Here is a 27,232-nt window from a genome sequence, read left to right as displayed (position 1 = left end):
ATAAATAATTATATGCCGCAGCTGAATTCGAACAGGCGCAGAAAATAGTTATATAGTATTTTGCTCACTAAGCTACCCTGCTCCCTTCATGTTCTATCAAATTAAGTATTAAACATTTTTAGTGTGCTCCTTTTGTGTGCTCAGCTTAGCTAAACACAAAAATGATTAGTCTAATATTCTATATTGTATATATCTTTTTTAAACACCATTTTATACTCAAAGAGCAAGTAAAAGGGATATTTTGTTTAAACGAATATTTAATTTGTTAATTAAATGAATATGAATATCACATACCTTATGTTCATCATTATTTATACTATAATTTATAATATCTAAAAGGATTGCTCAGGAATAAATATAAGAAGATTACTTCAAAATAATTTTACTATAATTAAGCTGAATGTATGCATTAGCAGAATTTAAAATTTTACATATATCTAACTAACAACATAAAATAATAAGTTAGCAAACACAAATATACAAATCATAAATGCAATATGCAATATATAAACGTTTGAATTATAAAACTAGAACAGTGACCTAAATAGAGTAAATTAAACATTGCTAATGTAAAGTTTTTGTGTATCTTCTTGGGTAGTATTGTTAGGTGATAGTGTTATGTTGTAAACAAGTGTTGAGTGATGTATCTAATTGTATGTGTTTTTCTATGTTAATATATTGGAATCATTAATAGTTTTCTTTATTTTTTGTTCTTATAATGCCAAAATATAACTTGAATTTTATGTTATAATATTTAACAAAAATATTAGGATAAAATTAAACTCCCTTCTAATAAATGTTATCATCTTATTATTGTAAACTTAAACTAAAAAGCGTATTTTTATACCAAGTATATATTTTCATATTTCCTTATAGATTATAGATCAATGTCTGAAATAAGCATTTAAATTAATCTGTTGAAAATATTATAAATTTTTATTGATATTATAATTCAAAAGTTATTTGCAGAAATATTTAAGGGTTCTATGATTTCAGCATATCATAATAGACTAAATTTTTATTTATTTAAAATTAATTTAAACAGGTACTTATACTTATAAGTACATATAATTTCTATTTACTATACCTTACTATATTTACCGGAGACAATTTTCTGTTTTTATGTTTTTTTCTTGAGTACTTATGTTATGTTTTTTAAAATTTTATTTGAGTAAAGCTTGAAAATGTAGAATTATGATAACCAATTTTGAAAGAGTTCTTTAATTCTCAAGATAAATGAAATTTATCCAATTTTGTTATTTATTCCGCTGTCATCCTTAACACATAGTAAGAAGTTTGTTCAATGAATTAAAACATTTGGATTTATAGTTGTACCAGGAATTTGTATCACTTTTATTTTGAAGTGAACAATTTTTTTTTAAAATTTACTTTTGAGCTTTGTTTTCTAAGAAAGATTGTATGTAAGAAATTATTGGGTATTATGTGTCAGAAGTTAGTTCTAATTTGAAATGCTAATATCAGTAAATTCTTTGGGACAAGCTTTTTTGCAAGCATTTTATTATTCTGTAATAAATACGACAATTTTAAATGCTCATTTCAGAATTAAAAGAATAAATAAATAAATAAATAAACATTTTATCATATGAAGCAGAAGACTAAATTTTATTAAAAACTGAAAGCTTAGAATATGGAGTAATAATTATTGGCATTAATGAAATATAAAAATAGTTGATTAGATTTATATGTATCAATTACATATGCCTGGTGTTACCAAAACCACCATGGCCGGACTGGGTCGCGCCTTTGTTGTATCCCATCTGAAGACTCAGGTGTGCTTCGCTTGCTCTCAGTTGATCTTCAGTAAATTCTCTTTTGTGCTCTTCGGCCATTTTAGGACCAAGTCTTGGGCCGGTATATTCAGGATGCTTCTGGGTCTAAAAATTCAAATAAATTTTGAACATTCAAATATAAAAACCAATAATAATCTTTGAAATTTTTTTGAGTAATTTAAAATAGATGTATTATTTCGTCTTGTGTTATATCCGAACTTGTATTGTAACAAGAGTCTAGTGTAATATATTTAATCATATCATTGTTTGTAATTTCCCTTTTAATATCTGGTTTATAATTAATTGAAAAACTCTACCTCACTGAATAAAATATAAATCTAGTATTTGCTTGTTTACTATAATTTGATTACTAGGTAATTATGATTTCATATAAAAATTGAGTAATTTAATGTATTAAAATGTTTGTTGCGATTATGAAAATTGAAAATAGTTGGAAAAATTTAGAACCACATTAAAAACAATTTTTTTAAAAAATTAATTATTGAAATATGAATCGATGGAACTTAATCACTTGGTTTCAAAAACATTTTAATTAATGATGGTTAAAATATAATATTTATTTTAATTTTTCACTAAAAAAGGTGCTAAAGTAAAGCCTGCTAAGTTATCTGTTACAGGATTTTTTAAAATTACTTCATAGTAAAATCATTTCAAACTTAAAATTAAAAAAGTGTAAATCATATTTTTAATAAATTTTATTTTACTAAACAAAAATCACTCCTATTTAATCAGTAGTCTTTAACTTGATTGAAATAATAATAATTTACTATGTGATAATTACAAGACTTTTCAAACTTAAAGGTTCAATAAAGATAATTGCAGTAATCACTGCCTAATCACTTTTCTCCATTGAGTCCATAAGAATTGATAGGGATTTGTTTATAATTTACCCTAATATCTTTAATGTGGACTTATAAAACCATTGCGATGTAATTACTTCAATCCTTAGGTACGAACCCAATATTCCTTCTAAATACATAATTTTATAGCATTCTAAATGTTCCATTGAAGCTAACAATAAAGGATTAATTATAAATAAAGAGAAAAATAAATTTAAAATATTTTTTCCTACCATTTCTCTCCTACAAGTAATTTCTGCCAAACAGTTCCCTGTAATATTGGTGGTTAAATATAGAGGCATAAGTTTAAATGTTTAAGAATCTGGATTATCCTCTACAGTATCTAGCAATAAATGATTGGAAACCATAAATAACAAAATCATATCACCATTTCAAGCTACATTAATGATTAAGTACCAGATTATTTGATATGAAACAAACGTATTTCTCTCATCAATTGATAGACCAACTAGAATACTAGTTCATATGGTATCAGAAAAGAGTTATTGTTAATTGCAAAGACCAATAAAGGTACCAATTATTGTCGGTAATAATCTAATATGAACCAAGAAATGAAAATATAAGACCCTAATCAGACCTGTTCCAACATATTCCTCGGTGTGCTTAATACTGGTTAAGACTTTGAACTCATCTCTATCGAGAGTTGAAAGAAAGATTTTGGAAAGAATCATTGGATCTATGTGTAAGAAAGGTGTATGTTTATTGAGAAATAAAAACAGGGGTTTTTAATTTTTATACTGAACATGAAATTATAATGATAATTAAGACTGAATGTCTAAGATGGGCAAGGCATGTTGCATGACTGAAATGGTTATTTAGAAAAAAAGTTTTGGGCATAGAAAAGTTGGGCCTAGCCTGTGTTGGGAGGATTGTGTGATGCATCAAATCACAAGAAAATGCTTAAATAATTGAAGAGCAGTAGCAAAATACAGAGATAACAACGAAATGGCTCTGACCACAGCAGGGCTTGAGTCTTCATGAATTGTAGTACCATCAAAGAAGAGTAGACCAGCATGACCTCTTGGAAAGACAAATTAATGGAAAAAATTGCGTAAGTTGTTGATTTGGGGTCAATAGTCTGTTGCTTAACTTGGTCTCGAGACCAGGTGTGGTCCTCTGACACGATTGTACCATGTTGTGAGACAGAAGAAAACCGAAATCACTCTGTAGAAAAACTACCATTTAAGCAAAACACCGAAATAAGGATTCTTCTTCCAAAGACCTTTCTCAATGTGCATAATGAGAAATTTTCTGCACAAGATAAAACCATTGTTCATGTGGAACATAATACTTCCAATATTTTATAAAATTATTTAACTGAAATATCTAATATTAAAATAAATTTCATTAATTATTTTAATTGAACAACATTATTGTTTTTAGTTATTATTAAAGGGCCCCCTATAAAAAGGTTTTAACTACAAAATTTTACAAAACCAGTTTTCAGTTTAAATAATTCTTTCTGATCTAATTCAATAAGTGGTAGCAATGAATCAGTTCTCAATTCTTAAGGAAGCCAAAATTGAAAATATGTTAATTTGATCAAAGGTAAGATTTTTTTTTCTTATCAATGGAAAATCTGACAAAATGTAGATTATAACGTTTTTAAGAGAGAGCTTTTCAATTTGTAAAATAAACAATGTTTAACAGAAACATATGAAAAACTATGGAATGCCACCAACCAGTTTCGGATCTGTTTGGAAGTAAGGAAGTGGAAAAACAAATGGGTAGGACACTCTAAGGAAACCAGATGGTACTATAAATAGAAATCCTCTAAGAGAGGAAAGGAAGAAAATGTAGACCCTGAGAGAAGTGGTGCAAGTCCACAAAGAAGGAGTTAGGCTTGGATGCAAATCATGGCAACAAGGAATATTATTGGTGGTTGTAACAAATGAGAAACACTCATTGATGCCCAATGCTTGCAAAAGAATTAAATATAAATATATAAAGGAATATGAACTTACTATTCTACCAAGTGCATACAGGCAAAGTGTGACTTGAGGTATGTTTCGTTTTTCAAAAAGATCTGCTGTTTGGAAAATTTCTTCTTCTGGTACACCATATTTTTTTATCGCTGCTTGGAATCTGAAAATAAAAAAGCTAAATTATTAAATTTTAGTAACTTTTTTTAAATTGTAAATTGTTGTTATTGAAAAGTAATAAAAATTACCACAATGTTATAATAAGATTAGTATATATATAATATATTCATAATAAAATGAGATAATAAATATTAGCATTCTAGTTATTCATTCATACCATATACACAAAAAAAGAAGAATGAAAAAAAATGTAAATGATAAAAATTGTACTCACAAAATGAATTTGAAAAAAACAAAAAACTAATAATAAATAAAAAGATTACAAATATGTAAACAAATACATAAATCAATATAATAATATAAAGTTACAAGCCTAAGATTTGGACTATAAAATAAGTAGATGAAGAATTATTTATAATAAAATAAATCAATATAACAACAGTCCTAGGATTAGTTTCAAATTGATGTCTGAAATTTTAGCCCTTGTAATATCAGGAGGTTATCAAGCCCATTCATTGCAGAATTTCAAACAAATATCATAAATAATTCCAAAATTTTTTATTTTTAAAATAAATAGTTTATGCAGATAAGTTTTCAAGTAAATTTATGAAGAATATTATCATTATCCTTAATTAGAACATTTCTTAATTCGGGAAATGTTGAAAATTAATTCTATACATAAACATCTGATAGAATATAATCATATGTAAAGGGGAACAACGTTTTTACATTTTGGTGTGTATACACAACACTTTCATATGTGCTAATTACCGTGACTTATATTATCATAAAATAATAAATTTTATATTTTAATTTATGCATAAATGATAAAATACCTTTGAATGTTTTCCATAAGCTGAAAATTAGTTCCTTTGGTTTGAATCTTTTTCACTGAACCTGGAGCAATTTTATTGATGAGGTTACATAGCACAACGCCATCCTTTAAGATGTCCTCATATTGCTGGTTTGGTAGTTTTTCACCGATGACATCAGAAATCCATTGGATGACTTCCTGCTCTTGTTCCTTATTTCTTCCCTGAAACGTAAATTATACTATATTACCTTTTCTTCTATGTTAATAATCAAAAACTGTTTTAAAGATTTCATTATAATGTGTTGATTGTTGAACATAGATTCAACATAAGGAGATGGTCAAGAGTGCAGTCAGTGTTATAGTAATAAACACAAATAAGTTTCACTAAATTCAATGAGTTCTTCTTATGTCTGTTCATTACTGTTTCAGCAACTGCTCCTCCAACCATGTTCAATAATATTAACATTTTATTCTTTAAATTTAAATATATCAGTAATAACATTTCAGCTATTTTGTATTATGACTAGTTGATACAACTAGATACATGTTATGATATACTTTTCGACTTTAATTTTTTTTTTTTCAATGGAACAATTCATCTCCAAAATAATCGTATTAAAATCGTTGAAGTAATTGTATGCATTTCTCTTGCTGTTTCAAATGGAAGAAGTCATTTATGTTGAAAGACAGCCACAGTATCTGCCAAAAAAACTTCAAATTTTTGGCATGTGTTCAGGAAATACTATTTCTTTGTTCGTTTTTGCTATTGAAATAGTCAAAAAAACTCTCAAAGTGTATCAATTAGTTAATGCATTTTGCCACTGCATAAAGATGAAGAATATCTTGGCTGTGAAAACTATTTTAATTTAACTTCTGAACTGTGCCAAATTATGAAAATTAATCTGGCAAACCTAAATTGTTAAGGTACATTGCACAATTATTGTTAAAAATTTGTATATAGCTGATACAAGTAAATATTTTTAAATACAGTAAAGGAAATATAAGTTTTCCTATGCATATCAGATTGAAGAATTTTCTAGCTTTGTATTAATAGAACTCAATTGACGTCACGCTATTAAAAAAGAGTTTAGATTTTAAAGTCACTTGTTTAGATGCTTGTAGCTAATTTTAGCTTTGCCTAAAATTTTCTCTATTCCAATCTAAATTAGTTAAGAGTTTAGATCCGAGAATTCAAAGCTTAAGATTGTTTAGAGAAGATTAAAAATCAAAGAGAAAATGTTTTGCCTAGAAGGAACCAATATGAAATGTTTAATTTTAATCAATGTCTAAATGTTCATCTCAATTCTTTTATTACATTTTCATTCAGAAATTTTTCATAATAGCTTGAAAATTAAATTTAATCATGAAATGTTTACAATTTACTTAAACACAGAATTTGTCTCTCCTTATTTTAGTAACAAGTTTTGAACTGAAACTAATCTAATTTCATGGATTTTAGTCTTGATTGAGGAAGTGGAAACATGGTATAACAAATCCGTTACCAAACTTTTGCTATGATCACAATGGCTAGTGATCCACTTTTAAAAAGGTCTAGGCCTCATTTTTTTTTTTTTTGATAAATTAATTGTTAATCTGTAATCTATTAATTATTTATAATTATAATGTTGAAAGAGGTAGATAATCCCTGAATATAAAATTTACTTTATTTTTAAGTTGATCCAATGGGGCCAAGTAAAGTTAATAGAATTAAAACAAAGTTAATTCATAAATTATGAATTTATCATGCTAATTATTTAATTTGATATAATAATTAAAGTCTCGAATAAAAATTCAATTTTTATAAATTTATTAGATATATTTGTGAGGTCATACTAAAAATAAAAACTGGGTGGTGTATAAAATAAATATAAGGGTATCATTCTGAAATTTTTAAGAATATTTGGTCCTTCTTAGATTTGATAATAGAATTTGTAAAAGTTTTTAGTAATTTTCATTTAAATTTTGGGATATAATTTAATATTAATTATAATTAATAGAATAATGTAATTCGTGATAATATTGTCAATTGTTGTTTAAATGTGGTTCTTCTGGAAGTAAAACAAGACAAGTAGAAAACATAAAGAGAAATTTTCATTGAGAAAACCTTAGTCTAAAAGATATTCTTGGTTTATCCTTAGGATGGTTTTATTACATTTACATTGTCTTTTTCCTGTGTGTCTTCTGCATCTTGTCTCCATTAACTTCCTTTGGGAAATATGTCTATTTTTTATTTTTAGGAAAATATCTTCTTCCTTTCTCAATTACTATTCATAGGACAGTAAAAGTTTCAAAGCCATTTTGGGAAGAATGTTTTTAGTTACTTTAAGCTTCTACTTAATAGTGTTTTCCCTTTTTTTAAAAAAATGTTTTCATCTTTTTTTGTCTTTGTTATATTCATTATTTTGTTCTATGTTTTTTAAAATGTTTAACGTTAGATGAACGATATAATTGGAAAAAGAATAATAAGGGTGTGTGGTAAAGACAATGGTGTTAGTAATGGGTGGAGAGGTTGAGAACTGTTCAACCCAACAAAATTAACATTGATTTTCTCACTTTAGGTAGAAATAGTTAGTAAAGCTATTTCTTGCCACAGTTGGTGTCCATAAAGTAACTGAACGCCAAATAAACAAACCTATTTTAACGTCTAAATTGTAGATAATCATTTTCGTTAAATCAACTGCAGTTCATTTTTAATGCATTTCAGCACCAGCTTATTCTCTTCTTATCTCTCTGAAGTATATTATAGGACCTATAGATACGATTAGAACGTCCCGAACAGGTGCCTGAAAGTAGGCGATAGATGGTAGTAGTTATACCAAAATAGAAATTACGTTGGAGAAGACATTAATGAGAGAGCCGGTGAATCGCAACGCTACTCGATGGTGGTTGGTTATATTTCAGAGTTGGCGCCCGAACAGTCGGTATTCCCCGGGATTTTGGCAGAGCCGCACCCACACCGCCCGAAATATCCCGCGGCCCAGGAATAGTTACCCTAATTTACCCTCATGGGAGATATCCTGACCTCTTGGATAACCCCTATCTTCTTCTAGTAACAAAGGCATTGATTTATCGCTCTTTTCAGCTGTTTATAAAAAGCTTGATGGAGTGGTTTCAAGTGTCGGGCTATCAAAACTATAAATAAATGCGATGGGCCAAGCAGTATCTATATGTTGTCTTATACCTAATAACATAGTAGCATTGTCTTAAAGTAATGCGTTGCGTTCATGTGTGTATATATTTAGCTAACCATTAGGTTCGATGCCGGTACCACTAATCTCAGCTGATAGTACAATTTCTTATCAGCTATCACCTTTGAAATCCAATTATACAAAGTTACCTTCGGACCCTTACAAAATTAACTTTTTAGAGATTCATTTATTATTTCTCCTCATAACTTAACATGCTAACCGCCGCGGTACTGTCAGTTCGATTATAGAGGATAGTGCGTGCTCCGTATTTCCGCGTTTCTTAGCCTCCTAAATTCCTCGTGGGGCTCATCATTCTTTACGACAAATATTAAATTTTATAATTTATTCTCAAAACCCTTTAATTGTTCTTCTAACAAAGTAAGCGGCCACATCCATAAAGAATGGAAGACTAATGGTTTTTAAATGTTTACTTTCAGATTTTGAATCAAGTAATTTTACTTCAGAGATTTATTTTTGCCTTATATCCTCTTGAATTCCTTTCCTATCTGTTACTCTAGATATCACATATTTGAATTTCTCTACGAATTTTGGGAAGGGTGTTCCTCTTATATCTCTATCCACTGATTCGAATTTTATTAAATGTTTCGGATATGATATCTCTGCTCAACCAAAATGTTCTACAGGCTGTAGCTGTTTGTTGAATCGCACGTCTTTTTTGAATCGACGTAAAGATCATGGACATTGTCGTATCATAATCAAATCATAATCGATTAAATTTTTAAAAATTCGTTTCACTATTTTACATTTTTTTTTGTTTATCATCCTTTCCTGACTTCAGGTCACAATAATACTTATTTTTCGAAACTTCTAAGACAAGAATAACTGAATTAAGCACAATTATAATTTAATTTTTGACCTGAAGGCAGAACAGGATGATGAAAAAATTATAGATTAATTACATGAAAAAATAAAGTAAGCTTTTGGCAATGTTCCTTGTTATTACATGCCTCACGCTAGGCACCAATAGTAAAATTATCAAAAATCAAATATTTGTAGGTTATCTTTTTCTGATATCAATAAAAACATTTAAAAAATATATAATAACCAGTAATAACAAAAATTCAAGTAAGAAAATGTATTTTAATATAAATTTTCAGCATTATGAATCTCTCAAGAAAACGTCGATTTCTCTATACAAAAAAATGAAATAATTTAATTAAACGTTGACAGAAATCGACTTAATAATTATAACTTTTTATATACTATGGTCAAATAATGTTTCATTGCACTAAGGAAGTATTTGTATTATCAACGGGGCAATGCAGTACGCCTTATTGGGTCTTAACTATGCAAATCTGAGGGACATCACAGTCTTGAAGTATGGTATCCTTTTTAGATTTGGGAAAGCGTAAATTGTAAATATTACGTTGGTACTTAAAATCTATATATAGTAATAATTATGACTAACGATCTTGATATATATTTTTTTTTGTTTTACCGAATTCGCTATTTTTTCTTTTTTGTTCTCTAAAGAATATTTCTATTATTTAATTTCTTTTAGCCCTCATTTAGGAAAACATAAGTCAGAACCAGGGTCTAAATAAATTCTATCGTTTTTGCTATTTTACTTGTAAATAAAAATAACTGTTCATTATTATTTTTGATTCTCTATGGGTTTTTTAAATATACACACATATTTCAAGGACATTTTTAAAATGAATTTTACAAACTATGGAAGCCTACTTTTGAAATTCGTTCGATTCCGTAACATTATTAGTAAATAATATCTGGAAAACTCATAAAATTATTATGGGGGATGATGGAAAGTGAAAAGAAGTTTTTCGGTTTTCACAAGGTTTTTGACAGTTCTGTACTTATCTGTTATTTATAAGTATTACATGTTAAAAATGTGATGTAATATTTTTACATCGTTATTCAGTAGATATTAAAGTCGATTTAAGAAAATTATCGTAAAATAAATGACTGTACATGTCATTATTGTATTTTTAAACTATTTAAATAAAAAAATAATTTATGAGGTTGGCTCGGTTTCTATGTATAAATAAACAATTTGATTTTCGTTAAAGTGATGTTTTTATTATTTAAAAAAAATTATTAATTATTGCTTGCTTATAAATTATGTAATTTTTTTTAATATAGAACCCACGTTTCGGGTTTTTTTTTCTCCATCACCAGGGTTATAGGGATATCCGAAAAAATAAGTACCGATATAAATTATATATCATTATCAAAATCGTTACTATATATAGATTTTAAGTACACGAACATAACATTTATAATTTACCCTTTTGTAAATCTAAAACCCAACCACCATAAAATAAAACTTACATTACATTGTACAAGTTTTTATTTCATAAATGCCAGTATTTTCAATAATTATTAATTTTTTTTTTTTAGGCTATACTCTTATACAATTCATTTTTCTTTGCTATTTAATACTTATCAACTATGTTTTACATTTTGAAAAAAAAATAAACATAGTGAATAAAAGTAAAAATAAAACAGTTTTGAAATAAAATACATTATCGATGATTTTTAAGGCAGTTTATTTTTAGTTCTCGTATGTTTATACCAACGTGTCTTTTTTTTTTTGTATAATTTCCTATTTCAGTTATTAATATGTGTGCGTTTATTCTTTCACTGTGTCCATATCTAATTCTGATTGCATCTTGGTTATTTTTGTGCATTATGAATAGTTGTTTACAATTCTTAGGTATTTTTTTTTTAATCTTCATATTTTTTTTATTTACACATGTAAATATAGTTTGAAACCAGCAAATGAGTTGTACTATTCAGGCATGGCATGAGTTGGCATGAGGGAGACAGCACCCAGTCCCGCATCCAACTCCTCTTCAACCACGCCGAGTCAGGGATGTCATGAGTTGCATCTGTCGTATAAATTTATTGAAATTTTCATGTAGTGTGTTATGTTTGTAAGTCATACGAATGTGGTCCGTTGCAGTAAGAATGCGTAGGTCGGTGTGAATGGTCACGTTTGAAACGTAAAGTGATGAGTTCGTTGTCAGTCTTAAAAATTGCAAATTAGTCTCAGGCATTTGTTTTGAAATATTTATAGTTCTCTTAAGTTAGTTATATTAGTGAATCTCCATAAAAGATTGGGCCATGTTATAATAGCTCTTAGTACTGATTTGTGGAGTATCAATTTATTTTTTTGGAGATAGTTTTGCTTTTGAATTTAAATATGGAAAAATTTTGTATTTTTTTTCTATACTTTTTTTCTAATTTTAAATTAATACGCTTGTAGAATAACGGTATAATTTAAAACTATTGCCGAAAGAAGTGTAGACTGTTTTGTGCAAATTATGATTTCTGTTTTTTTAATTTTTAGATTTAGCACTCATTTTTTAAATTTTTAGATATTTTTTTGATTGTTTCTTCAGCTCATTAGTGATTTTTCAATTAGGCAAGATGTTGTTATTATTATTACATACCACAGGAACAATGCCTAAACGGTTTTTTAAATTACTCAAAATTCTATCATTCTCAAAGAAACTTCTTAACAATGTCTATACGAGAGAAAAAAAAAATGTATTTAGGTTTGGGAAAATTTTATTCCTGGAAAAACAGATGCACTTTATATGAAATTGGCATCTAACCCGTTGTTTTTGGCCCATGATTTGAACAGCCGCTGAAGCTATAAACAATCGTAACTTGACTTCTGTGAGTGCACCATATGCTTTCTAACACATTGCCTGTCATTATATCTAGTTTGTGTATAAATCACAAAGCAGTGTTGAAGCACCCCCAAATATATTTGTGAATAATTTGTTTATATTTTATTTGTACATCCTATCAAATATATGTTACATTTTTTTGTAGGAAAATTCCATAATTTTAGAATATAATCAAGAAAGATTAATTTTCCGAACACGGAGCTACTAATTATCTGCTTAAGTGCCCAGCCAGCCTAACTCTAAAACCATCTAGGATAATTTTTCTTTTTCATTTTTTTTCTTTTTTTTTTGCTAACGACTTGATGGCATCGGTCCAGAATGCTTTGAGCCTTCCAGAGAAGATGATTAAGATAAAAGAAATATGATAGAGGAGATATGAAGGGAAGAATTCTAATATCATTCAAATGTTGGAGCGATGAACTCGAAAGTGGTAAAACATCAAGATATCAAAATACTGACGCTCTTGGCTCACTTCCAGCCAGTCTTGTTTTAGTGAATAGGAAAAAATAAATGGCTTAAGATTTTTCATTCGATATTTATCTATCCAAACATGGCTGCTTCAGTCACTGCATTTCATTCCTTGCAACTATGAAACTACATTGTTCCTTCTAAATTTTATTTGTTTTTGGCGCGGTGAAAGTGCATCTATGGGAAGAATGGCAGCGGCCAACGGGCCCTTTTCAATAAAGAAGCTGGAATTCGTGATGTAGAGTTTTTTTCTAGACAGCTCAATACCATAATGATAGGGTTTATTTTCAGCAAAAATTTTGTAATAACTTCATGTTTTAAATTGTAGCTCACCAACACAGCCCCTCCAAATTGAACTAGAGGGTTGCAACTTTGTCTGTAATTAAGTCCATATAAAAGTAATATGCCTTTTGAAATCTGTATTTTTTTCTCTATCACCATTTTATTCACGACATTTTATACAATTAAATTACTTTTTATCTGTCTTCCAAACGAAAATGATGGAAAAATACAATCTTGATGATGAAGATTAGCTGATCACGTTATTTTCTTATTTCAATTAATAATTTTTGTTTTTATAATTATATTACATATATATTACTTGTTTATTATTTGTATTTTTTATTTTAGTTTTGTTCTATTTATTAGGGGAGGAAAAAGAGGAAATATTTATTGGGTTGGAAGAGAAAATATGAAAAAAAGTGATTAATAGAAAAAAATAAAGTATAAGAAGAAAATAATAAAATAAAAGTACCAAAGTGATAAAAAAAAAGTCATATAATATTATTATGTACCATTTACTTGACTATGCCTATATTTTGTAAGATTAAAAAAAAAAACAATTAGATTTCAAAGTATACTGTGTATTTAGTAACACAATTTTTTTTAAATAAAGTTTTTCTCTCTTTCTTGGTTTTAAAATGATCAAATCTTATTATGGTTTTGTGTGGTTGACACAAAAGAAAAAAAGAGTGGTAATCCTTAGGGTTATAGTTTTTAAATATAGCTTTAAAACTGCTATGAAAATGTTTTTAACTATAGATAATCTGATTTTATATTATTTTTATTTTTTTTACCATTTCTGGAAAATTAGCTCTTTCACCGTTTCTTTCATTTATTCTGACCTCCGTACGTTTCGGGCTATTTCCTAATTATCTAGTTCATTTTTCATCTAAAATAAAAATAATGCTCAATCAATTTTTTTTTTTTAATATACATCGTAATGCAAATAAATAAATTAAAATTAATTTCATTTTTTCAAACTAGTTTAACTAATATATATCACTTTATTAGAAAAGTTTTTGGTGGGTTAATATAAAATTTAATGCTGATTATTCCAATTTCTTGTCTATTTTAGATTCCATGTATATTTAAAAAAAAAGTTGATTGAGCATTATTTTTATTATTGATGAAAAATGAACTGGATAATGGGCAAATTGCTAAAACGTTGTAGGGAGGATAAAATGAATTGAAGAAGTATTGAAAAGGCTAATTTTTCCAGAAGTGGTAAAAAAACAAATTATATAAATTTAAAAGCTATAACCCTAAGGTTTGCCACTAGATTTTAACTTGTTTATTTGTACTTCTGTATAGAGTATTTTTAAATACTCAAAACTCTCGATTATGCATTATTTTTATTATAGTAAAACAATGAACTGAATAACGGACTGACAGCCCGAAACGTTGTTTGAATGTTAAAATAAATTAATAAAGTAAATTAAAGTCCTAAATGTTGCAAAGCGATGTATGTTTTAACTAGTCCATATTAAGCTAATAATAATTCTCATGGCAGTTGCTGTCACATTAATCATTTTAGACATTGTAAATATTACAGAGAAAAAGTCATTAGGTTTAATTTTATTTATGACTCTCCATCAAAGGGCTCGGTTCAGTTGAGGGAAATCATATAAATAACTATATAAAAATAAATCCCTTTTACTTTTATTTTTTCTATAAACTGGACTGGCATGGTTCCAACATTTGCTTTATTTCTTTTTAAAAAACCACGCCCACGTTTCTATTTCACGAATTAAAATAGTTTTTTTTTTTAACTTTTTCATTTGACTGGCTTAGAAATTTGGTTTGAGTTCTGAGTTCTTTGTGAGGAAGATTGTTCTCAGAATTTCGAGTTCATCGACAATGCAGCAATACCAGCTTAGATTATTCCAGTGGAGTATAAAACACCAGAAGCTAAGTTCTGAGAGTAATTTATCATTGTCTTTATGGTCCAAGAGAATCATGTCCATGTCATACTCGTTCGCTAAGACAATATGAACTGGCTATATAAAGAATGAATTATAAAGATAATTTTTTTTCTCTTATAGCTTTTTTCTTTCTTTAGTCCTGAACTGTAATTAATTTTTATTGCTTATTTGCCTTTTGTTGCATGATTGCATTTTAAGGATCCGACCTAGGGCCTACTAATAACCCAACTTTTTTATATTATTGGAAAAAAAATTATACTTTTTTTTTTACTGAGAATGACTTTGTATTTAAGTTTAAAATTGCACATCTCACGTCATATCTCAATTAGTGATTTACTCCATGCATACATATATAGAGTGTAACAGATAAGAACCAGGATAGTTCATGGTCCTACTTACTCTTCAATTTCGGAAATAAGTACGAGTATAATAATTAAATCCACTAACCTTTTTTTAATTTTTTTTTTTTTATTAGCTCCTTCTTGGTCGCTTCTGACATACGGAGGGAGGAGAGGGTTAAATATAGTTAACCAACCTATTCTAACCATTGTGGGGGAGGGAGACAACTAGTTTTCATTTCGTGGGACCACCACAGAAATAAAATCCTACCATCTGGCCGAATTCGAATCAGCAACGCCGCATTCACGAGACAGTCGGTTAACTCCCTCAGCTACAAACAGCCCAAGTTTCCATTAGCCACCATCCGAGTTTAAACAGTTGTTTGGGATACTAAACTTTTAATTTTTTTTTTCTTTTTTACCTCTCTCAAATTTATTCTTATACGAAAACTGATGACACTATTGCAAGGGACCAGAAAATCAGTTAGGATCATCAGAAATTGAATAGGTAGAAGCATAAGAAGAGAATTATATACAACTATATAATAATAACTTATAAATAACTTAAGGGGGAGGGGGAGATTTATAATTAGTCATAAAATAAAAATAGAAATTTCTAATTTGAAAAAAAAAATTAATACGTAAAAAACTTGGCATTTAAAAATGTGATTTTGAATTGGTCCACTTTTGCGACTATAGATAGACAGGAAATCCAGTATTTTTGAACAATAAATTAATCTAAATTTAGGGGGAAATATAAAAAATTTAAAAATATAGCGTTTTAAAAATCAAAGTGAAGTCAATTTTGTGCATCCTCAACTTGAAAATGGGTTTTAAATGGAATACAATAACAGTCATTAGTAAGAAAAAAAAACAGTAAATTTCTTAGCCCCTAAATATTTGTCCCAGTCGGCGCGAATACAAATTTCTTTGCCAACAATTCCAACATGAATGCCGCTACAATACGGAATTAGAATTATGATTTATTGCTGTTTTTTTCTGTTTCATTTATTTTAATGACGCGCTTTTTGCTTACTTAGATATAATTGGATTATTAATAGATAACTAATGTAATGTATCAGTTTCACATGAATAATTTATTCAACATTATATGAATTTAGCAAAAATAAAGAATTTCAACATGATTTAACGAAAATATGACGAATCATGGATTACAAAGGATAAATTGAATATTTTATGCGATTAAAATTATTACCATTTCAATATTAACAAAGAAAAATTGATTTTATAGAATATTATATATTTAATTATTTTTATATTTATTTTATAGAGCTTCTAATTACTCGATTCAAATTAAACGTTAAGAATAATAGCTCTATTTTCATAAAACATAGACTTAGAAGTTAACCAAATTTTTAATTACTACATTGAGTTCAATTTCAATTAAAAAAAATTAATTAGATTAATTACCCAAAAGTATGCTAAGAGTAATTTTAGAATGACGTCTCGTCTCTAGTTGATTCTTCTTTTTTGGTTGTCGATTTGAGATGTGTTATCTGACTGCTTAGTTATTTAATTGTACTTCACAGGCCTAATGCTTTGTTTTTAATTCATTTAATTATGTCTTCCCTGTTTACAATTGAAGGGTTTTCTGTAAAATTAAGGTAGCTGTCCATTTTTACTTTTTAGAAAAAAAAATGTTTTTCATCAACTTCCTCAAATGTTCTTACATGTAGAGACAGCGGTTTACAGTCAAAAATATATCCATGTAAGATAAATTATTTTTTGCTACATAATAAATATTACATCTACTCGTAGAAAAACAAATTATCGAGAAAAAGAAACAAAATATTAAAATATCTATTTAAAACTTTGAGTAAAGGTTTACAAATATTTTAATAAACAAAATTAGCAATAATTATTGTTATAAATAATGAGAAGTTACAAATTTCGAGTTCGAAACGAAAGACTTTTTTTGTCAGAATTGTTTTCATGTCATAACTTCCCTGGATGGAGTCATCGCACTTGACTAAAATTCTGGAGATAGGTAGAATGGCCCGCAAAAAGTCATTAAATTATTGGATCAAGGTGTAAATTTATGTTTATGATAGTCCTTTCATCCATAAAACCTTAATCTTCCATATGTAACCGATCTAGTCCGAAACAGATATCAATCCTTCCATTATAAACTCCTTAACCATCACAACCCTCCAGTTTCTAACCTCGATTCTTCTTCTATTCCTGACAACCCTCCGAGGTGCCTGAAAAGAAGATGGCTTCGAGATCTTAAAGAAATAATAAAGAGTGTTTTGAGACTTAACTTGGGTACTAATTAATTTATTTAAAAAAAAAAATCTTTAATTTTTAAAAACACCCTTCAGAATGGCCGAATTGGCCGAAACGTTGAACTAATATAGAAATACTAATAGAGTTTTAAGACTTGAATAATAATTAATTAATTATAAAGAATAAAGTCTCACGAAGCTGAAAAGATTACATGTAAAGATTTTTGCTTTGAAGATTATTTTATACACTCCTGTACGCGCAGCACCTTGTTTGATTTGTAAATTTTAAATTTTGATGAGATAGAAATTTTAAAAAATATACTGTTCTGGTGTAAAATAAGAATAAATTCAATTTTTCTCATATTTATATGTTTGTACTATAACATCTTTATCCAATCATGTCTTTAATTAGTGATTTTATTTTAGAAACAGTATTAAACATAATAATATAATATTAAATTATTTACATTTAATTTTTTTTCATGTTAAAAATATTTATTCCTAATATCAGACTTGTTGGTAGTTATATGCAATTTTAGCTTACATAAAAGTCAAATAAAAAATGTGTTCTGAAAATATATTTTATGTTTAAAAAATAAAAAAAACTAAATTACATACTAAATTTCTACAAATAGCTGATGAGCAGAAATGTGTTTTCCGGAGAAGGGACTTGCGAAATAGCGAAATTATTTCTGTCCATTACGTGTTTCTAAAATCTGCCCATGTGTTGGCGTCAGCTATGACAAGACTCGCAAATAATATTCTCGAAAGAGATACTTCAGAGTAGTTCAAAGATGGGCGTTTTCGAAACCTACTACCTCTGACCCACTGTTACTATTAAAACATTTGCTTGTCACTTCTGGCCGCTATACAAAAGTATGAAAAGAAAAGAAAACTGTTTGGCAAGGATTGCGCGAGTCGTGCTGATTGACCGTTACATCTCAAACTTCTGTGGAGTTAACTTTTTTTCACGCAAAACCCGTTGTTTTACGGGTTTTAAAAAAAGCCGGTATACTGGGAAATAATAACCTTTTTGAAATAGTTTACGTATTATATACCCCACCATTATTAATTATAACTAACCCACAATTGGTATTATATGCTTATTGGATCACTATTGTCAACTTCTGCTCGCTCAAATACCAACAAACTGATAAATACGAGTCAGTTTATGGTGGATCCGTGATAATCCACAATTGAAGGAAATATATTACTTTAAGTACATTAAAAAAAAGTACAGTTTTTATTAGTAATTATTTTATTGATCCAAAATACAGTATTTAAAAGTTTATAAAACACTACTGCTACTAACTTTAAAAGCCTACAAACTTAATAGTCCAAGAGCCCAGAGAAAAAGGCAGTTATTTCACCCCAATTTCTGATTATTTTTATGAAAACTATTTATAATTACTAGTCAAAATTGAGAAGTCTGGCAAGTATAGATATGGGATTTAAAAATGGCGGCTGTTTCAAAAAGTTTTAAAAAAGTAATTTTTCATTTGGAGCTCTATATCTTTAAAACAACCAGCACTAGAAAACTCAAAAGAACATTGTTTAAATTAGATCAAATGTACTAAAATATGACCCCTAATAGAGCTATTTACGTTCAGTAGTTCACGAGATATAGCTTTTTAAAAAGCAATACATAAAAAAAAAATGCACTGAAAAATCAGAAGTTAGTGAATTTATTTTGAGAACTCTATATCTCAAAAACCATTTAATGTTCACACGTCTATAATCACTCAAATTAAAGCTAGTTTGATGTATTATAAAGTAGTATATGACTTTTATTTTTTAGGAGTAGTAGTTTTCATATTTTCTCAAATAAATTTATTTACAGTAGTTCGGACAAAATTTCATGTGCAAAAGTTTTATTAAAAAACGAATACCATAAAAACTACTACCTTTACGAAGATACATGATATAAACTGCTTTATAGAAAGTTAAATTACTTTTATTTTGATTGCTAGCAGACATACGTTTATGATTTCAGAGATGTATTGTTCAAAAATCAAACATTTTATCAAAATATAAATTAACCTTTTGTAAATTTATTTTGTCAAATATAAAAAATACTACTCCTACTAATACTACATACTACTATAAACTACTTTATAGTACATTTAACTAACTTTAATTTTACTTCTGATAGATATCTATATGTCGTATGGTTCCTGAGATTTCTCAAAATAAATTCACTAACTACTGATTTTTCACTACATTTGTTATGAAATTTTAAAAATCTATATCTCGGGAACTTTTGAACGTAAATAGCTCTATTAGGGCTCATATTTTAGTAAATTTACCCTTCCTTAAATGTTGTCCTCTTAGAATTTCCAGTTTTGTTGGTAGTATTAAAGATATAGAGCTCCAAATGAAAAATTATTTTTTGTTAACGTTTTGAAACAGCCGCTATTTTTTAATCCCCCTACCTATACTTGGCAGACTCATCATTTGTGATTAGTAATTATACCTAGTTTTCATTAAAGTAATCAAAAATTGGGGTGAAGTAACTGCCTTTTTTTTTTTTTTGCCTCTTGTACTATAAAGTTCAAGTTCAATTGTAGTATAAAGTTACAGTCAAATTCCTTATAGGGTGTAAACATCTACCAAGAATTTCATAAAAATCATATATAGAAATAAGGGTAGTTTAAAATTAAATTTTATATAAAGATAGAGGCCTTCAAATCGGTATTCAGAACTCATTTACTGTGGCCTATTCAAATTGAACAGTATTTTCACTTTTATTTACCTATATATATTAAGAGAAGGTATTGTTTTTTGTGAAAAACTTCGAATTCGACGATAGATAGTTTCAAATACATGTTTTGAGTTTTCGTGAGTCCAAACAACCAAGTTTCTCGAAATGGTCTATGTGTATGTTAACAGCCTAGCTTTAAAACGAAACTGACATTATATGTTTCGAACACGTATACGCCTAAGATGTCACAGAAACTTTTTCGTTGAAATTGATCCAGAGAAAGCGCTACTTTATATCAATTTTTACACATTTCTTTTGATTTTCTGGAAAACGACTATAACGACTTTGATCAAAATCGGCAAATCAAAGTAAAATCAGGTTATTTAATATCAGACACGTATTATTATCTTGAAATACTTTGAAAATTTTGAAAATCTTCCTCTAAATTACTTTTAATTTTTTTAAATTTAAATAATTAACCAACTCTCATTTTTTTTAGCAACAAAAACTCATGAATATGGGCTATCAATTAATTTGACAACTAACTGAATGTGAAAAAAACCGAGATGGAAGTGGCAGTGAAGAAACTGAAAAAGCGGAGATAGCCGAACAAACCCGATCTATTCCGATTATGTTCACGGCTTTAACTTTTATTAAACTATTGTATTTCAGATAGGGATAAAATAGATGTTTGTTTTTCATCTCGAGAAAAATTTAAATAGAAATTTTCTTAGTAAGAAATTTCTAAAAAATTGTCTTTGAAATTTTCTTAGATGAAAAATGGATATTCTAGACAGGAATAAAATTGATATTCGTTTTTCATCTCAAGGTTTAAATACAAATTTTCTTAGTAAAAAATTATTAAAAATTTGTCTTTGAAATTATCTTGAGATGAAAAACGAATATCAATTTTATCCCTGCCTGGAATACAATTTAATAAAAGATAAAGTCGTGTTCATAATCGGAATAGATCGGGCTCTCTCGGATATCTCCGCTATTTCAGTTTCTAAAACCGCTCATGATCTTTTATTAGAACATCTTAATGACGAACATGATGAATACAACGAAGCTCTCCATGTTCTAAATTATAGGGAAAGTTTAATATCAACCTGAAATAAAAATCTTTTAATTACTTAATCTGATTTCTCTTGTTATGGATGGTCTAATGAAAATAACATAACAAACAACTCATCGCTCATAGAAATTTATTTACAGAAGATTTACCAGTTCTTGACAGCTAAGGATTCGTAATTGGGTGTGGAAACAAATAAAGGCGTGGATTATTGTAAATGGCTAGGTGACGGATGTGGTAAAGAAAATTTATTTACACAATAAATAAAAAACTTTGATTTTTTTTATTTCAGCATGATGTCATATGAGGTACTTGATTATATCTCAGCTTTCCTTTAATATTGGCGCATCTGACAACAAAAATTTTATTTTATTTTGTATTTTACTTATTCGATGGACTGTATAGTAAATTAAAGTTAAACTGTAATTTTCCTATTAGCTTTGGGGCAGCCTGTAAAAGGACCCCAATGGAGAAAAAATTCAGACTGCAGTAAGATTTTTGGAATACGTCAAATTAAAAAAATATATATATTTTTTTTGTTAGAACAGCTATATAAATAAAATAAATATTTTTCATTAAAAAATTAGCATAATTTTTAATGAGAATTTTCATTTTAAAATTATAAACGATCTATATACTCTTTGAAAGACGTTTTTAAAAAAAAGCATACAATGTTGTTTTTGATGTCCTTGCACAATTCTTTTCGATCTAATCTTCAAAATATAGGCCTTCATAATCAATTTGTTAACCCAATCTTTTTACCAGAAGTTGAATTTGTTAGTGTTATAGTCCTTAGTTTTAGAGACAAAAAACCTTAATCCTGTTTGGACATACTAGTTGTTTTCGGAGGCCTAACAAAAATGCACCATTTACCGGCAATGACCTTAGATGTGCAACGCCAGAGGATAAGTATGATTGTATAAGAAAATACCTCCATTGCTGAGAGCGTTTCTTGGATTACGCTTAAAAGATGGACGGAGCGTTATTTTGGACATATATATATATATATTTTAACTAGTCTTCCCATAATATTTGAAACATTTCGGATGGTAATTATTTGAGTGGTCACTAATGAGTCCTGTTTGACCAACTCAAGTAATTAAGAAATATTACCAAGACCTGATCTAGAATCATGTTTAAGTATGTTGCTTCTGGAATTGAACCGTCTGAACCAAAACGTAGTTGTTTTAATAGGCACATTTTTACATACATTCGCACATATTTTCACACCTGCTGCATTCCGACTCCTTTCTTCCAATATCTAAAAAGACCTGGAAGGCAATTTTTTTGTCATTTTCGGTGAGATTTAAAAAAACGGAACGAAAAACAGACGGTCTGCTAAGGATTAAGAAATATAGGTGTGTTCTTGCAGGTCCTGAACAACCATAACTCATGGATCTTGACTGATTATAGAGTATGGTTACCCTACCATAGCACCAAGGAAACAATGGATCGTAGTAACATGATTTGGTTATTCTATTCTATTTGTGTTCCCTCAAGCTATAAATGTCTTGACGAAAACCACATTGCGCGGCCAAAGATCTTCATGGTCTGTACAATCAAACGAAAAAATAAAAAATACTAACATGGAAGGATATGGTCAGGGTTGTGGACAAGAAAAACAATTAAGTAAGAGAGTCAAATATTCATTAATTGTTAAGTTTGGTCCCTTGCTGCAGGTCTGCATCAGGGCTGTTGTGATTAGTAGAGGTGTGCAGGAAGAATATTCGTTAGTATCTTCATTTCATTTTATGTTCATTCGTGGCTATTCATCCTCAACCAGTCGCTACAGCCCTAATGATGACCTGTGGAGTGAGATGAAACGTTGGACATAACTAAATAGTTGATGGTGTTTTCTTAGTTGTTTTTATTGACTTCAGCCCTGACCACGCCCTAATTCAAGTTCGACCAATCATCCAAATTTATTAACAATAATATAGTTTATGTAATTATGAAAGTTATTTTTTATTAACTCAAGTTAAACAAATCTTGGCTTTCTAACAATTCTCCAACCACATCTCCTTCCCTATTCATCCACTAGTATAAATCTAAATAATATTACCATTTTTACACAGTTTCGTTTCATATAAATAATAAAATAAAAATAAAATATTACTCTAACATACTGTTATTAATTAATTCCGAAACATAAAAGTAATTTGTCATGAAATAACATCCAATTTCGAATGGGATCGTATGAAAACAATCGAAATGTCTAAACAAAATAAATTATTGAAGTTATGTAGTCTAAACTCAAACCTAACAAACAAAAAGAAATAACTTTCAACAATAAAAATAAACAATAGATCGTTGTAGCATTGTATATCTAAACTACGAAGTTGTTTTGAAACGAATTAACTAAATTTAGATATTACAAAGTCTCTTTTTTATTGAATCGTAACTGAGATTAAAGCGCATAAATAATGTACGATAATAATTTTTACTTTATGTAATTCCATTCTATTTTTAGTAGTGGACTGATTTAATTATATGTATAAATGTACGAGTATATAAACATTTTATTGCATATTTATACTATTTTATGTTTCTTACATTAGATGAAGAATTAAAAAAAAAAAAGGTTTCTAATAAAATCTTTTATTTTATATATTCACATATTCATATTTCATTTCGACAGCTTAATCCACACTTGTGATATTAGGTATAGATTGAAAATACGTTATTGTGGCACTGAATTAAAAATGTACACTACAAATGTAAATTATTTGAAAAAATTTACATGTTCTGTAACATAAAACGATTTGTTTTTCCAAATTCTAGCCAAATCTATTTAAATCTATTAAAAAATTTAAATTTATATAAACCGACTCCCTGAACATTATAGATAGCTAGGTATACTTATATACTTTATTTCCCAATGCAATAAAAAAGTATTTATGTTTAAAATAAAAAAAAGGAGTTAGAATAGTGTCTAATTTTTATTTGTTTATTTTTTCTTTTAAATCTCAATCAATCAAAAAATGCAAGGGTATCTTTAACGACTCTTATTGGATTTAATATATAAACAAATTGGTTTTGGAATTTCCTCTCTTACTCAATTTTCACAAATTATTTTGATAAAATAATATGTGAATTTTATTAATTATTTTACGAAAAGCATGTTTTTGAGCAACATAGATAGCGTTCATAGATGAATCGTACCATAAATTCATATTATTATTTTCAATTTGAGTTTATTCTGAACAGTTTTTGTAATATTCAACAGAATAATTACTGTTAGATTTAATTTTTTTTTACAACAACACAGTAATTAAATTTCATAATAAAATACACTACTTTCATTAATAATTGAATTTAATTATCATTAAACTGAATACTTCTACCTTTTCAGAAAATATTCATTAAATTGTCAATTTAGTAAAACTCATTAATTTTGTTTTATTTGTATCTAATTCATTGCATATGTACAACCTAAAACTCATTGCCCTCGAGTGTGGCAGAGTGTATTATTTCAATAAAAAGCTTTAAAAAATAAAAACAATTTATGAAATCAAGTATTTTTATAAAAAATGTATTTTATTATAATTTAATTAAAAATTGGAAAATTGGGAGTAAAATTAAGGTATTACATTATGTTTCATTATATCAAATATTACACCTTTATGCAAAATTTTCTAAAACGTATTTTATGTGTGATAAAAAAAGGAATACAAATTAATTCTTCTTCATTAATTGAAATTATTTTTAAACCATGTGGATTAATAATGTAATAATATTTGACTACTGATATAGCTTGAAACCATTTTTAATGATGACTTGATTCAAAGGATTAATATAGTCTATTGGAAAATTATTGATTAATTATTAAAATGATATGAGGGATAGTTGTGGATGATTAAATATATTTGTGATGGTTGGACAAAACTATGAGATTGGAGGCTACTCACGACCATGGTGTTGCGAGTTGGGCTGCTCTACGTTGACTGCAGGCCCCACCCTGGACCGCCCTACTCCACGGATTTTATTTTCATTCATCTCTGGCGGTATCTTCCGAAATATAGTCTATCCATCATCTGGTTCTTCGGGAGGTTCCAGAACTCTCGAGAGTTATTGGCATTCCTGGATCAACAGAAAGTTCTAAACAAGTTTACTTCTTTCATCCATAAGAAAATAACGATTGAACATAAATTCTTTTTTTCATTTATTGAAATTTACAACTGTATTATATATGGGCCGCCCATAGCTCAGTGGTTAAGACACAGTCTTACCAATTTGATGTCTATTGGCGGTGCCGGTTCGAATCCGGCCTGGGACGTCGACTTTTTTCATTGCGTGGTGGTCCCACAAAATGAAGAACTTTGACCCCCAACCATGGTTAGGCAGTATAGGACTCCAATGGGAGTCTTGGCCGAAAAAAAACTGTATTATATAAAAAATACATCTATTAAATGTAATGTGCGTTCTATTACAATGGTTTGATAGTCTTGGAAGAATCTACCATTACTCCAATAACATTTCTAGAATAGGTCTTGAAGTCATCTTCTTTTCAGTTACCTAGGAGGATTATCAGTAATTAAAGAAAAGACAAGGTTAGAAACAAGTGGGTGGATAGAGAGTCTATCATGGAAGGATTGATATCTGGTTCTGTCAAAATTGGAAATACTTAGAACATTCAAGTCCTTGTGGAAGATTTTATTTGTGACGAAATGGGATCATTAAAGATTTTATGGAGGATTTTGGATACGAAAGGAATTCGAAGGTTCAGTGGAGCCCCAAAGCTCAACTCCGTATATCCAGATTGGTCTTATTACAGTCATGTAGATCAGTCTTTTGTAATGAATTGGAAGTTTTGACCGTTTGTCTAGTAAGTGCTGTAATACTCGAAATCGACAGGCATTTCATGTCTTTTCAGTCTTTTAAGAGGATTCAAAGTTTGTCGTTTGTCCAAGTATAGTCCTTGGTAGCAGATCTGTTCGACAGGGATAAGTGAAGTATTATTAAATGATACTGTAAGGCAGGATGTCATAGGTTCAAAGTGATTTGGTGAGATTTATTCCAAATATCCAGTTTAGAAACTATTCTTCAAGGGTTAATATACAGGATCAAGAGTTTTGGAAACAATTAATGGATAGCACACATATGTCACCGACGTAGAACATAATTTAGGTCAAGAAAAAATATTTATTAAAGACCTCAACAATTATGGATAAAAACATTTCGATGTTCGTTTTATGGAATCAAATTAATCAATATTTCCGATATTTTTTTCGGTATTAAATATTAAACTATTAAAAAAAATTACAAATGGATGGTTTTTAAATCAGTGGTGCAAAATGAAGTGGTTATTATCCAGGTCCAACTATCTGCTTTTCCTCTTTATCAATGAAGAGGCACAGGTCACCCCCCCCCTCACATTGTAGAAGCTGTGGGACCCTCATTCAAAGAACCACATGCCATTTAAAGTGGAAAGATACAAACTTGATTCATAAAACATTTTGTAGTAGTTACATGGTCTAGCAGCCTGTATCTATCGGGTTTGGATGCGGCTCGCCCAAAAATGGCACAAAATTATTGGATCGGTGTATATTTGATTTTGGTTCCTTTTTTTTTAGTGTTTCCCTTCCTAAAAACGAAGTATGTGATCTGGTAGCCGAAAACTTGTGATGATTCATTTTTCATGTGACGGAAAATTGCTTCAAAAATTCAAAATAAAATAATGGTAATGATACACACTTGATTTAGTCTCATTTTACTTTTTTTTTTAAATCCAACACTTTCATTAATTTATCTTTAAAGCTACATACTGCACGAAAAGAATTAATCGTTTTTTTTTTAAATCAGAGTAAATCA

At 28.4% G+C, this 27,232-nt stretch overlaps 2 protein-coding genes across 2 annotated transcripts in view; one reads left to right on the top strand and one right to left on the bottom strand.

The window, feature by feature from the left end:
* The window catches only part of LOC106684901 (muscle-specific protein 20), a 52,036-nt gene that overhangs the window by 12,167 nt on the left and 12,637 nt on the right, over nt 1–27,232 (top strand). The gene's annotated exons all lie outside the window — the stretch shown is intronic.
* On the bottom strand, nt 367–25,480 carry LOC106684900 (myophilin). Its single transcript, XM_014427227.3, has 4 exons — nt 25,330–25,480; nt 5,550–5,749; nt 4,636–4,756; nt 367–1,895 (listed from the first exon to the last, which is right to left on the bottom strand). The coding sequence occupies exons 1-4, from the start codon at nt 25,333–25,335 to the stop codon at nt 1,713–1,715; spliced, it is 510 nt and encodes a 169-aa protein (XP_014282713.1). The 5' UTR covers nt 25,336–25,480; the 3' UTR covers nt 367–1,712.

Source organism: Halyomorpha halys, unplaced genomic scaffold (genome assembly GCF_000696795.3).
Source record: "Halyomorpha halys isolate HHAL.00 unplaced genomic scaffold, Hhal_1.1 Scaffold627.1, whole genome shotgun sequence".
Taxonomy (NCBI): Eukaryota; Metazoa; Arthropoda; class Insecta; order Hemiptera; family Pentatomidae; genus Halyomorpha; species Halyomorpha halys.
This window is presented reverse-complemented; position numbering and strand designations above follow the sequence as displayed.

Excerpts from the sequence above, each read along its gene's own strand:
- LOC106684900 (XM_014427227.3), bottom strand. Across the intron at positions 4,757-5,549 it reads CTTATGGAAAACATTCAAAG|ATTCCAAGCAGCGATAAAAA; the intron begins GTATTTTATCAT and ends TTTTATTTTCAG. Across the intron at positions 1,896-4,635 it reads TGTATGCACTTGGTAGAATA|ACCCAGAAGCATCCTGAATA; the intron begins GTAAGTTCATAT and ends TTGAATTTTTAG.